The sequence below is a fragment of the Typopeltis vanoorti genome, chromosome 10, assembly GCF_054136105.1.
Source record: "Typopeltis vanoorti isolate ZY-2024b chromosome 10, IOZ_Tvanoo_1.0, whole genome shotgun sequence".
Classification (NCBI taxonomy): domain Eukaryota; kingdom Metazoa; phylum Arthropoda; class Arachnida; order Uropygi; family Thelyphonidae; genus Typopeltis; species Typopeltis vanoorti.
In genome coordinates, this window is record NC_143558.1 from 45,359,504 (window position 1) to 45,373,947 (window position 14,444).

The 14,444-nt window shown below is 36.3% G+C and overlaps 1 protein-coding gene across 1 annotated transcript in view; it reads right to left on the reverse strand.

Annotated features, from left to right (window-relative positions):
• Positions 1-14,444, reverse strand: part of LOC150102381 (sodium-dependent glucose transporter 1A-like) — a 49,574-nt gene that overhangs the window by 12,452 nt on the left and 22,678 nt on the right. Inside the window, exon 3 of the mRNA XM_090399567.1 lies at positions 6,792-6,950. Coding sequence (XP_090255693.1) covers positions 6,792-6,950 — 159 coding nt within the window. The remainder of the gene's footprint in view (positions 1-6,791; positions 6,951-14,444) is intronic.

The window sequence follows — 14,444 nt, forward strand, 5'->3', positions numbered from 1 at the left end:
TAAGTGTTTTTAAAATGCCATACTGTTGGACTGGATGATGATGTGATTGTTTATGTAGGTATCTTCCTGTGTGTGTGTGTGTAGGCTTTCTGTAAATAGAAAAAGATAGTGATCCATCTGAAAGGTGGGTGACTAATGTGTCAAGAAATGGTAAACAGTTATTTGATTCTTTTTCTACTGTGAAGTGAATTTTGGGGTGTTGGCTGTTTAGGTATGTGACAAAAGCATCCAAAGTGTCTTGTTCGTGGGGCCAGATGGCAAACACATCATCTACATAGCATAACCACACTTGTGGCTTGTATGTAGCTGTGGTAAGTACTTTGTTTTCAAAGTGTTCCATATAAAAATTTGCTAATGGGGGGGGGGGGGGGAAGAAGGGGAACCCATAGCAGTACCATTAATCTGTTTGTAGAATTTTCCTCCCCATGTGAAGTAACCTGCATTCATGGTAAATTGAAATAATTCAAAAATATCTGGGGGAAATTTAGACTTGATTAAATCAAGAGTGTCTATAAGTGTTACATTGGTAAAATAAGGAGGTGACATAGAAACTAACCATTATGTCTGAATCTTTTAGGATTAGATTTTTAACCAGTGTTTTGAAATGGATTGAATTTTTTACAAAAGTAGAGGAGTTGCCAGTAAGGGGAGTAAGCGACTTGGCTAAATGCCTGGCCAGTTTATACGTGGGACTATCTATGTTATCAACTATGGGGCGTAGGGGAATATCAGTTTTGTGGATTTTTGGTAATCCATAAATGCGGAGTGGTTCAACATGAATTAGTTTTATTTTCCTGATGATTTCTTTGGGCCATGATGTCACTTTTTTCAGTAATTTTCGGTCTTTTTTTCTTTTGAGACATCGTAGGCTCTCGATGTATAATTTGATATGTGGAACTGTCACATATGAGATCTTGCATTTTTCTGTTATACTCTTCTTTATTCATGCTAACTGTTGCATTTCCTTTATCGGCTTTTGTAATAATAATCTTATTTTTATTATTATATAACTTTTTCAGTGAAATTCAGATTTTGTATGGTGATTTATGTGTTCACTAAGGGTAAGGATAGGTGAGCTGAGAGATCGCACTCGAAAAAAAAAAAAAAAAAAAATTGTATTTTGATGGTATTGTAGGATAAACGAAGTATATTACTTGTCTGCAAACCTGGGGATGAGATTAGTGGTGATTAGCAGCAGGTATAAAAGAAAGAGGGTTGGTGATTGAACAGAGCCTTGAAGTACGCTTACATTAGTGGCTCACTCAAAGAGAGTGAGCCATGTACTATGACATGTGGCAAGTAATCAGAGAGAAAGACTTTTTAGTGTCTAAGTTGTTTAGTATTCTTCTGATGTCTTTTTTCCCAAAAACTCACAGGAGGCATATAGTTCTCAGTATGGCAGAAGCAACTTGCATTTGTCACATATGCAGAAGTTAGAGGAGAAGATTGATGCCATGAGGTCAATTTTCTCTTTAAGTGCTATCATAATGGTGACATGAATGGTAAGTGTGCCATTTCACAGGACAGTGTAGGTCGTGTACCACCTAGTGGGCATTTCTTCCAACAAGAAATATATCCTAAATATCCTTTTACAGTGGAAATGCTCACTGGATACTACAGAGCCTCTTTTGTGGTTATAAACAAAGCAGTACATATCCAAAGTTTATCTTAACAATAAGCCCAGCACTGGTCTTTTCAACCGAACCTTGAGAAATAATCCAGCATTCTTCTGCTACAGCTCTCATCTCAATGAAGACATTCTGCTATCTCTCCCCACCCCCCACAACCACCATACACACACACACACACACACACACACACACACACACACACACACACACTAAAAATTTCAGTTCTCCTTGTTTACATTTAATCTACTGCTTAATTGCAGCCAAAAAAATCCAAATTCCCCAAATGTGCATGCATGCAGATTTGGGAATTTTGGTTGGCAAGTGGTGGGTACACGCATGTATGTGCACACACTCTTCCATACTTGTTCAAAAAAAAACATTCTCCGCATGCTGAATCTTTCTCCAAACTTATATAACTCTAAGCCTCTCAACCCTCATACATTCTGGCTATTATTTTGTTCATGATCTGCATTCTTCTACCACCTTATGACTATTAAACTTCACAACAAACTCCGTGAAAAAGAGCAGATTTGCAGAATCAAGGAAACTAGAGATATCAGGATGGTAACAAGTGAGTGCGTGAAGGTATCCTTAAAGTAAGTGGATGAGTGTCAGAATGGAAATGATCCAAAAATGCTGAATGTAATATCTCAGGTCACAAACTGAAATGAGGTCAACATTAAATGAATGCAAGAATCCTAAAGAAAAGAGTAAGATACTCTTAAAGTAAAGAATAAATAAGAATACTCCAACTATAAAAAAACTTAATCAGGTCATATAATGGATTATTGGATTGCATATTTGATTGTCTGCTTTTTAAGAAAATTAAAAGATGAAGAGATTTTAGAAATAGTCCAGACAGGAAGGATTATAGTAGTGTCAGGTCTCTGGAATGATAAGCATGAAAACTGACTGTTTTGCCTTGTGGATAGATACAGCAAGAATGACATGAGTGAGACATAATTTGGCAAAGGGTTTAGGTTTACCATTTTGGTGCAGAAGCAGTTTTTTACAGAGTGGATGGAGAATGGATGAAATATGAGGCCTTCCCTGAAAGCAGTTTATAGCAGCGTGATGAAACTTGGGATTCTGCTTGGCAAATGACGGGTGAGTATAATATATTGCCTGAGAATGTTGATTACAGAAACTGAACAAGTTTAATGTGTGGTTTGATGATTACTGGCTAAAGGTGTTTGAATGAGGCAGTATCTGTATTGACTAGAACTGAAATTAACATGTTATCAGTATTCCAATAAAGAACAGTTTACAGAATCAGGAAGATATATCAGGTAGGAGTTATATGGATGGGTTGCATCATTAAGAAGCTGCAAAGAAGAAAAATAGTTCTGGTGGGCATATAAGAAGAAAGGTGACCAGCATGATCATATGAAATAAAAAGCATAGGCAAGACATGTGTGACCAGTGGGGTAAAAATAAGAGTAACATTAAATTATGAGAGGAAATTAGCCAAACAGACCAAAGAAAATCCCAAAGAGCTCTTTAATTACATAGTGAGTTTTAGAAAAATGATTATGGAAGGATAATTTTAGTAGTACTGAGAGAAGTAGACAAAAAAAAAAAAAAGTTACTGAGTGACCCTGCCTGGAGAGTCAGATACCATCTGTGGGAGGAGGTGATAGTGCGGTGCTAATATATGACAGGAAAGTGAAAGGAATTGGTAGTGCCTCTGACCAGGCTATTTTAATTTCAGTCTCAGCTCAAGAAAAGTATTGTGGGCCAAATGGAAATTGTTATGAAGGTCCAGTTTATGTAACAGAATTTCATGTTTATCCTGGTGAATGCCTTTACAAAGTTCAGCAACATCATCATGTAGTCATATCCTTTATCCAACTCAACTGTCACCTTATTATGAAAAGTGAGTAAACTGCAATGGTAAGACTGACCTTTTGCAAAATTATACTAAACCCATAGAGCACCATACTCCTGTATCCATTCCTGAATTCTGTTTCAAACCAAGGTCTCCAATGCTTTAACTACCATTCCTGAAATACTAATCCACTTATAATTTGCTACCTCTCACTTGAAGTGGATTAGTATTTTAGGAATGGTAGATAAAGCATTGGAGACCTTCGTTTGAAACAGAATTCAGGAATGGATACAGTAATATGGTGCTCTATGGGTTCAGTATAATTTTGCAAAAGGTCAGTCCTACCATTGCAATTTACTCACTTTTCACAATAAGGTGACAGTTGAGTTGGATCAAGGATATGACTACATGATGATGTTGCTGAACTTTGTAAAGGCATTCACCAGGATACACATGAAATTCTGTTACATAAACCGGACCTTCATATCAATTTCCATTTGGTCCCCAATTACAGTAGTACACCATATGGCTAAGTTGAGTCCGGGAGAAGATAGGTAAGTAGAGATGTTCACTGGGCTCTTGGTGATTGCTGTTAAATTTGTATATGAATGATACAGGAAATGATTTTCTGCTGATGATTCCAAACAGGTTAAGGCAATAAAGATGATGTGAGGCTTCTGCAGCATGATTTAAATAAAATAAATCAAAAATTCAAATAAAGCACTATGGGGAAAGAATAATGTTTGCCAGTTTAATGTAGCAAAATATAAGATTATAAGATTACGACAAATAGTTGAGAAAGCATGGGAATATAACAAAGATCTGTTTTAAGTTTTGTTGATCTGGAAAAGGCATATGACAAGGTGCCAAGAGAGAAGCGATTCAATACGCTACAGTTGTATGGTGTCAATGGGGCATTATATCAAGCAATACTTAGTCTGTATTTGAGTTGTAAGTCGGCATTTAGAATTAAAGGATGTACGGGAATATGGTTTAATGTTAAATCTGGCGTGAGACAAGGATGTACATTATCCCCTCTGTTATTCATTATCTATATGGATCACATTATGAAGGAAAGCGGTATTAAACATGATATCAGAATTGGAGATGTTAATGTGACCTCTTTGCTTTATGCAGACGATGTTATACTTCTAAATAAATCCGCTACAAGTTTGCAAGAGTCCCTGACTAAATTGAATAACTGCTGTAATAGATATGGTATGAAGGTCAGCATTAAAAAGACAAAGACAATGAAAATAGGTAGAATTGTTGAAAATGTCAATTGTGTTGTGAACAGGGAACCTGTGGAACAAGTAAAACATTTCAGCTACTTAGGCACGATTTTTACTGAAGATGGTAAATTAAATATGGAAATAGACAACAGAATCAACAAACTGGTATAGTAGGAAGTCAACTGAATAAATTCATATGGAATAAGAGAGAAATTAGTCGGAACACTAAATTAGCTATATACAAGACAGTGTTCAAACCAGTTTTAACTTATGGATCTGAGAGCTGGATCAGAAGTAAAACACGTGACCAAAGACTAGAGACCACAGGTATGAGAGTCCTGAGAAAGATTAGTGAACAGATGGCATCAATGGCAATATCATATTAAAAACGAGGATATTACGAAAGAACTTGACATTGTTGGCATCCAGGAATGCATTAGCAGAGCTAATCTAAGGTGGTATGGTCACTTAAACAGAATGGGCGAGGAAGGATTAGCAAAACAAGTGTTCTCTGCCAGGTTGGCAGGAAAACAACCCAGAGGAAGACCAGGTGGATTGATACAGTACAATGTGCCTTAGATGATAGAAACATAAGATCTGATAATGATATTATTGGAGTCTTGACAAGTAACTGACTGATTTGGAGGAAAATTGTAGATAGGAAGTTAGTAATGATGTAAATTTTTCATGTAGCACTATCATATCCTGTACATCCCTTGAGGGTACATGTCAGGAATTTGATGAAGAAGTATAAGATTATGCATCTTTGGATGAAATGATTACAAGCTGTATACTATGCTGAAAACTGGCCTACATGAAATTGATGAAGCTGTAAATTGGGATAATTATGGAGTTGAAGCTTAGAGAATGTATTGCAAAAATTGCCAAAAAATTCACTTGATTACTTGGATGATAAAGAACACACTGAAAAGCAGTAAAGAAGTTATTATCCTCTCAAAGCAGGATAAAACCACTACATCTGTACTACTGCACAAAGATCTGGTCTACTGGGCGAGGACATGGTGGAAAGGAAACAGAGGTACGTGGCCAAGATAGCGTCAGGTCTGTGGAATGCTTTCTGTGAGGATATATTGAAAGTTTGTAGGATATGATATGACAGATATATAAGTTACTAAGGAGGTTTTATAGGATTGATGCAGAAGAAAATTTTCAACAGACATGACAAGAGAAAGAGCCAGCCTCACCCTGTAAATTATAGAGAAGTGTGGTTGGTATGAGGATGTGAAGATCATATATTTTTCTCAGACTGGTGAATGAGTGAAATGAGTTGCCAGAGGCTATTTTCAGTGTTTCGTCAGTGAATTCAAGAAGAGGTATGATGGATATTGTGTGAATAATGGTTAATGTGGAACTTCAGTAATGTGCCTTTGGATTTCATGGAAATGCCTGAGTAATAATTATTATTATTATTACATGACACCTCCAGGGAGTCCAAGGACTCATCAAAGGAGGGGATCATTCAATCCTCCTACAATGAACTGCAACTACACCAATGCCATCTACCACCAACCACAACCACCACTAGTATTTTCACAGATAATCACAGACATCCATGCCCATGGCAGGATTCAAACTCACAGCCTTTTGGCTGGAGACAGGGCTGGCTGGAGGTTTTGCAGAGCATTGGGAAAAAGTTATTAGTGGGGCTACTCATACTTGCTGGTGCTTTTTATCATTGCCAGTATGGTACTGGCAATGATAAAAGGACAAAGAATCAATATAAATTTAATTAAAATATTTTCCATATCAATACATTTCTGAAACATCAAAAATTCTATTGTCAAATTTTCTTAGAAATTTGAAAGTGTAGGGCCCTCTGAGTGCAGGGCCTCGGTTTGAGGCCCAAAAAGCTGACATTTGATCCGGCCCTGGCTGGAGAGTAAATATGTAGTAATAATAATAATGATGATGACTTTCAAATCCTGAGCTATACAAGTATACTACTATGAGCAAAAAAAAAAAAAAAAAGATACTGATAACTAAATAGTAGAATATACTATGCTGTAATTCCAGCAAAAACCTCATGCATGAGGTTTTTGCTGGAACAGGAATACAATAAAAGAATTACAAAACATTTACCTGTTTCAATAACACCCATTGAAAGGCCAGATAAAGCCATAGTCACAACAAGAGCAATCAGATTTGGACACCAGGGAACTGCAAACGATGCTGCTGCTACTAATATAAGGCCTCCTATCAAAAGAGGTTGTCTATCGAAACAATCTAACAAAATTCCACCTAAAAATAAAGATATAATTAAAATGTAAGCTGCATTTAAATTTTATATCTCACAGTCATCATCATCATTATCCTTGATTACTAATATTTTATTACTATTATTATTAGATCTTCCTGTAATCAATATAATCATTGTAAGAGGTACTGTTTTAATCAGAAATATCTGTCTCATGTACACCTTAAATATGTTCACATTCATCACATTTGCAACACATTCTGGCTATGCGACCAACATATTAATCTTTCTCTCTCTCTCCAAGTAAAAAATTATTTCTTGCTCCCTCATGCAACTTTCAGAGATAACTCCTGTTCTTCTCCTCCTCTCTGCTTTTCTTCTGTATTAATCCCATAAAATCCTTATATCAAATTCACTTCTATCATATCTCTTGCTGACTATGCACTAAGCTCTGGAATTAACATTTCTTCAACCTCTTCTCATAAGCAACATTCCAGAGTCATGATATTCTCTTTGCAGAGCCTCTGTAGCTCAGTCAGTATAGACAAAGTCTTTGGTTGGAAAGACCTGGGTGTGATTCCTGTCAGTGATGTGAGGAATCTTTATCTGGTCTCTTTCGACCAAAGGTGAGTTAGCCGGTCTCATACGGAGATAGTTTTTTTTTTTTTTTTTGTTCCTCAGAACAGGCAAACTGACCGGTGAACACACACACAGATCTACAGTCATAAAAATACATATACTTAATCCCTCATTAGGAGGGCTCAATCTGTCCTGAGGGACGGTGGAGGACCATGGGAGGGGGGGGGGTAAACATACAAAATAAATAAAAATATTCTCTTTGTTACTCATTTCTGGATTATTTGCAGTTCCTATCATAACATAAACCAGATGACTATATTTCACATAAATGTCCAGACATGGCTTGCTTAAAGCCTTGCACACTGATACAACTATCATTTCACTACTTGTTCTCATTATTACAGCAGAAATATGTGTAGCTTTAACAGCTTTTGCAACACATCCTCTGAACTTCAGGTCAACCATCATCTCCAAATCCAGTCTTCTCATCCACCAATACAGTAAACATCATTATGCTTCTTCAAAATGCAAAATCTTCCACTCAGCAACAAAATGGCAATTCTACTTTGCTCAAGGTGAAAGTCTGTTTAACTCCTTTTGACTTGACGTCAACATCATCACTCCTTATAGACTTTCACAAAGTTTGAATCATCAGAAAACAACTGAACGTCTCCCATCAGACACAAGAAATATCATTAGTAAATAAGCTGAAAAGTTTCCTAAGAACAATACTCTGTCACACACTACTAGCTACCTTCCTGTTCTGAGACATTATGGGTTCATGTACTAGGGCTGTTCAATAAGTAATAAGACTAATTTTATTGTCGCGAAACCACTCATCACAATATTAATATCTTTGGAATAAAGAAATGTTGCTGTCTGTATTAACAAAACAGGTTGATAGATGGCGTATACTGGTCACGTGACACTCTGGCTGATGTGCCAGAGTGTCACGTGACTAAACACAAGCTTGTTTCGGCACGCCTACGAACCGCAACGAGTCGTCAAAATGGAAGCATCCCTGGAACAGCATTATGCGATTAAATTTTGTGTGCACTTGCAAAAATTGGCATCGGACCCTTTTAACATGATACGCAAAGCTTTCCACGATGAAGCAATGTCGAGGGCAAGTGTTTTTCGCTGGCATAAAACTTTTAAGGAAGGAAGGCAAAATGTTGAAGATCTTGAACGTGAGGGAAGACCTTCAACGTCCATCACAGAGACAATGATCAACACAGCAGTGATTATCATCAAGGAGGATTGCAGAATTACAGTACGCCAGCTGCATGTTGTCCTGAATATTTCTGTGGGAAGTGTTCACTCATTTGGGACTGAAACGTGTTTGCGCCCGATGGATTCCCAAACTCTTGACACCAGAGCAAATGCAGCATCGAGTGGATGTGTGCACAGAATGGAAAGAAAGACTGGAACAAGAAGGCGACAACTTCTTAAGCTTGTCCGATGCCGATTTTTGCAAACGCACACAAAATTTAATTCCTTGTAGGTGCACCGAAACAAGTTTGCGTTTAGTCATGTGACACTCTGGCACATCAACCCGTATACGGCATCTATCAACCTCTTTTGTTAATACAGACAGCAACATTTCTTTATTCCAAAGAAATTAATATTGTGATGAGTGGTTTCGCGACAGTAAAATTAGTCTTATTACTTATTAAGCAGCCTACGTATAATATACTGATATCTTTCAGAAAACCAAAAATCAATTAGTTGCTGCAAAGAAATTTTTTTAATGATAATTCCATACCTGAGGGCCTGTAGTACGTTAGTACCATGGATGGGTAGAAAAAAAAGAAACTTTTTAACACTGGAAGGGAACGCCTACATATTGTACTCTTTAGGAAGCACATAAGAAGGAAGATTCCTCATAATAATGCTTAATGGCATAACCAACACCAAGAGGAAAAATATATATTTATTTAACTCACCAATATTTTGCTGGTTTTCTACCAGCATCATCAGAGTGCAATGATAACTGTGATACAAACACAGCACTAAACTAAGTAATTATAGAAAGAATTTAAATTGCAACTGACACCTAATGTCCTTACATGGCACCCTCTATTGGTCAGATAACTATAGAGTTAATTTAGAGAAGTCTGGCTACTAGGTCTGAAAACAATAGTCTCCCAGATCTTGGCTACTAGGTCTTAAAAACGATAGTCTCTCAAATCTTTGGTAAATTAATGCAACCATATTTGTTGAGGTTGGGAGAGTGCTTCATGGCTGATGCTGTTTCTAAGAATAGCCTCTCAGACCTATAACAACTTTATATAATAAAGTTGTTTTGTAATATAGATGTTTTTTTATGTAATGATGTGACAGATGTGCTTTATGTAATATAGATGTTTTTCTCCATCTGATCCTATGTGAAGGAGTATCCAGAGCATGGTCTGAAAATACTAACTTGCCATAAGATGATCTCAGATGTAATTTTTATGTTCTTCAAGGCAGATGTTAACTGATCTACCAGTCTATCCAAAGCAGGCTAAACTGCAGACATAAGGAACTTTATATCCAATCTTCTTGACCAATACAGTAAACAGCATTATGCTTCTTCAAAATGCAAAATCCTAATACGCTTCAGGATGTAGTTGATTTTTTAGAGCATGTGAAAGTAACTAGCTGAATGAAGAGTTGTAAAGTAGTCTAGAGATCATATTTGCAGAGAACTTTGGCTATTTTTTTTTCTGATGTACCCTTAATGTATGAGATGGGAATGGTTTTTCTGTGTGTTGGTAGGACGGATGTTTTTATAGAGATGTTTTTCTCCATCTGATCCTATGCGAAGGAGTATCCAGAGCATGGTCTGCAAATACTAACTTGCCATAAGATGATCCCAGATGTAATTTTTATGTTCTTCAAGGCAGATGTTAACTGATCTATCAGTCTATCCAAAGCAGGCTAAACTGCAGACATAAGGAACTTTATATCCAATCTTCTTGACCAATACAGTAAACAGCATTATGCTTCTTCAAAATGCAAAATCCTAATACGCTTCAGGATGTAGTTGATTTTTTAGAGCATGTGAAAGTAACTAGCTGAATGAAGAGTTGTAAAGTAGTCTAAGATCATATTTGCAGAGAACTTTGGCTATTTTTTTTTCTGATGTACCCTTAATGTATGAGATGGGAATGGTTTTTCTGTGTGTTGGTAGGAGGGATGGGGGGGGGTGCATGTAATATATTATCTATTTTACATGGGCTATAGCCCATGTAAAATAGATAATATAGATGTAGATGTAAAATAGATGTAGCTATTGGCTATAAAGGTGTTGTGAAGGTCTCCGAGCTCAGTTTCAGGGGCTGTATCATTTGAACAAATATCCCTGGCTCAGTGAGTAAGTGAGTATTGCTTTGAGGATGCCATACTGTTGGGAAGGATGGTGGTGTGATTGTTTATGTAAATACCTATCAGTATGAGTGGGTTTTCTGTAGATGGAGAAGGATAAGGAAGTCATGTCACTAGCGTATCTAAAAAGGGGAGACTATTATTACTTTCTTTTTTTATGGTGAAAGTTGATTTTAGGATGTTGGCTGTTAAGATGTGCTAATGTGTCTGGACCATAAAGCCAAACGGCAAACACATAATCAACATAGCGCAACCAAAATATTGGTTTTAGTGTGGCTGTGTTGAGTGCTCAGTTTTCAAAATGCTCCATATAGCATTTTGTCTTTTTTATATATTTTGTCTTTCCATAGAAAATGAGCTGCATATATGGTGAGTTTGAATAATTCTATTATGTTGGGAGAGGGGGGGGGGTTAATAAGGTCAAAGGTCTCTGTCAAGGGTACATTACCAGTGCTAGATTATCAAATAGGCAGAGTAGGCACAGGCCTATGAGCATTTCCATGCCGTTTAGGGACCCTGTGACAACGGATCAAAATAATATTGATTTGATCTTGAAAGAAAATTACAATCAAGCTTTCTTAAATTGTTTCCAAAAGATATAAAAAATGAATCAACTCAAAGAACTGAAAATTTTACATTAAAGACTCTATAGAGAAAATACTATATTAATATAATGTACCCATTAACAACTTAAAGTACATAAACCATAGACATCAGGTTCACATTACAGTTTGTCTCTTAAAAGCTCATTTTCTCTCAGCTGTCAGTTAGTTAAAAATTTCAGTGCAACCTACGTTCGTGTAATGTACAGTAGTGATGGTTGCGGGGGGAGGTCCCGAGATTTCGACTGTCTAGGGCCTCCACAGGTTTTAATCCAGCACTGTACATTAGTGAAAAGTGAGATGATATTGAAACTTACCATGATGTCAGTTTCAATAGAATAATAGAATAGATTTTCTATTAATGTTTTACAGCACAAATAATTTTTAATAGATGAGAGTAAGAGTTGTCTGTTAGGGAGGAAAATGATTTAGATAAATCTTTAACCAGTTTGTAAGTGGGGCTGTCTATGCTATCTATTATTGGACAAAGGAGGTATTGGGTTTATGATTTTTAGAGATATGATAAGGTTTAAGTTTTTTGATAATTTCTTTAGGTCAGGATGTAACTTTTTTAATAATTTGCACACTTTTTTTTTTTGGTTTTGGGATTTTGTAGGATCTCAATCTATGATCTGATAAGTGGAGGAGTCCTCAATAAGTCATTCATTTTTCTGTTGTATTTTGCTTGGTTTATAATGACAGTAGCATTTCCCTTATCAGCTATAGTTACAATAATTTGTTTATTCTTATATAGCTTTTTAAACACTGATATTTCTTTTGGTGGATTGTTATCCTTGGAAGGTTTCAATTAACTTAGAATATTAGCCACATCCAACCAAATGCTGTTAGTTATGGGATGCAAGTTCAACTGTATGCCCACAGATGTAAGACCCTTCGACACTTCTGCACATGTCAGAAGAAGGAGAATCCATTCCAATAATAGGGTAATCAATCCATCTTGTGGGATGAGTTGTTTATTATTACATGTTGGAAAATTAACTTTTCTTTTATGTACATTGTAGATTTTAAATTGGTAAGTATTTTGTTTGTATAACAGTTAGAAAATTTTACGTAGAAAGCTCGTGATTTTGCATGTTGGTGACCAATTCATACAGCCTTTATTTTTTTCTCTTCTTCAGCATGAAGTGACTATTCTTGGCAAATCTGCCAGTCCTGGTTCTATGAACTGTGGGTGTACAATACAATAATTTTTAAAAACGATAGTTTTTTGGGTGCGATGGCAAAATTATGTCCACAACTAAGTGCATTGACTGTTTGTGATGATAAATTTACTACTATGCATTCTTGTCATAGATGGGGTCAGGAACAGCTCTGCTGTTGACACACTGCAAATTTTTTTCAGACGGCAATTCTTAACTTTTTCAAATTCTTTACTAGCAGAATTAGAAAGAAGTGGAAGAATTATCATTGCCAATTCTGATGAACAGTAATATTTGTGAACAAGAAATATATGTACAAAATGCAAGCAGCAAAAATTAAATGTCTGTCTCAAAGAGAGCAGAGTAAATTGTTGAAAGATGAGTCATCACTTCACCTAACTGCACTCTTCTGTACCAAGTGAAGTATTTTTAAGAGCTCTAAAAGGCATTACCCCAACCAATATTCTATGGTTAGATGGATTTGTACAGAATTAATAGCTTGTGTTGATGCTTGGGGGGGGGGAAAGAACCAGATGTATAATTAATTATCTAAATTTATTTAGTTAATTAGATTGCTAAGCCAATATTTTACCTTAGTCACCAAGGCATTTTCATGCGCACACAAATAGGAAGGCAAACACAGACTGAGTGTAATAGGCAGGCTCCTACAAGATGCTAACTGGTACCCTCTACAGGTGCAGTGATGGACACTTGCTGAAAGTCTCAATGATGGTCTCCCAGATTCAGCTGAATTTGTTTAACTATGGGGAATGTTGTAGTGCTGTGGCAGATTCCAGAAATAGTCTCTCGGATTTAAATCTGTATAAGAAGGAGGTTTTTCCCTACACAGAAACAGAGTTAAATCAGAGACCATTTCTGGAACTGCTACAATCTGCTACAGCACATTAAATAAATTAAGTAAATAAAATTTATTTAAGTAAATAATTTAATTTGCTTAACATTAAATAAAAGAAACTTAAATAAATATGGTGGCATCACACTGCCCAAATCTAGGAGATCAGCATTTTGCTACCTTCAGCAAAATGCTGATCTCCTAGTATCAAGTATCTATAACAGCACCAGTTAGGACTGTAAGAGTCGTTATGATCAGTCTGTGTTTGCCTTCCTACTAGCGTACCTTAGTGCATACACTCAATATATTTCTTTGTGCCCATTTATGTAGTGAATAGGTTAATATACAAGAAATTAATGAGCAAAAATATATACAGATTGACAGTTCAGTTAACCAATCAATAACACTATCTGGGAGTAAATGAAAGTTCCTGAGGCTTCCAGGGAAGGAGTGTGTTGGGCAGTCATCAGTGATGTGGTGCATAGTTTGTGCAGCACCACATACAAAAAATAATGACTGTGAAATTCCTCACAAATGTAGTAAGTGGACACAGCAGCCTTGTCCTAAATCTGTTTAGTTGGCTCCAGAGGTTTTCAGGTATCTATCAGTATCTCAGGAGTGGTGGTTAAGATATTGAAGAGCAGAAGGTAAGATGGTGGAGCGGATCTTTAGGTGAGTAGGTAAGGAGAGAAAAGTTTTGGTAAAGATTGAAATACCAAAAATTGAAGGATGTCTCTATGCTATACTTTTTAAGAATGTGGGCAATGATTTTTTTTTTTTTTTTTTTTTTTTTTTTTTTTTTTTTTTTGAGGTGCCCTTGATGTAGGAAATGACTATGGATTTTTTGTGTTCTGGATTTTGGGGTGGTTGGGTTGGACAGATGCATGAAGTTCTCTGTTGCTTTTGTTAAGGAGAAGCCACTGGGTAAAAAATATGTCCCGAATGCAATTGATTTCAGTGTAAAGGGTGTTGTGG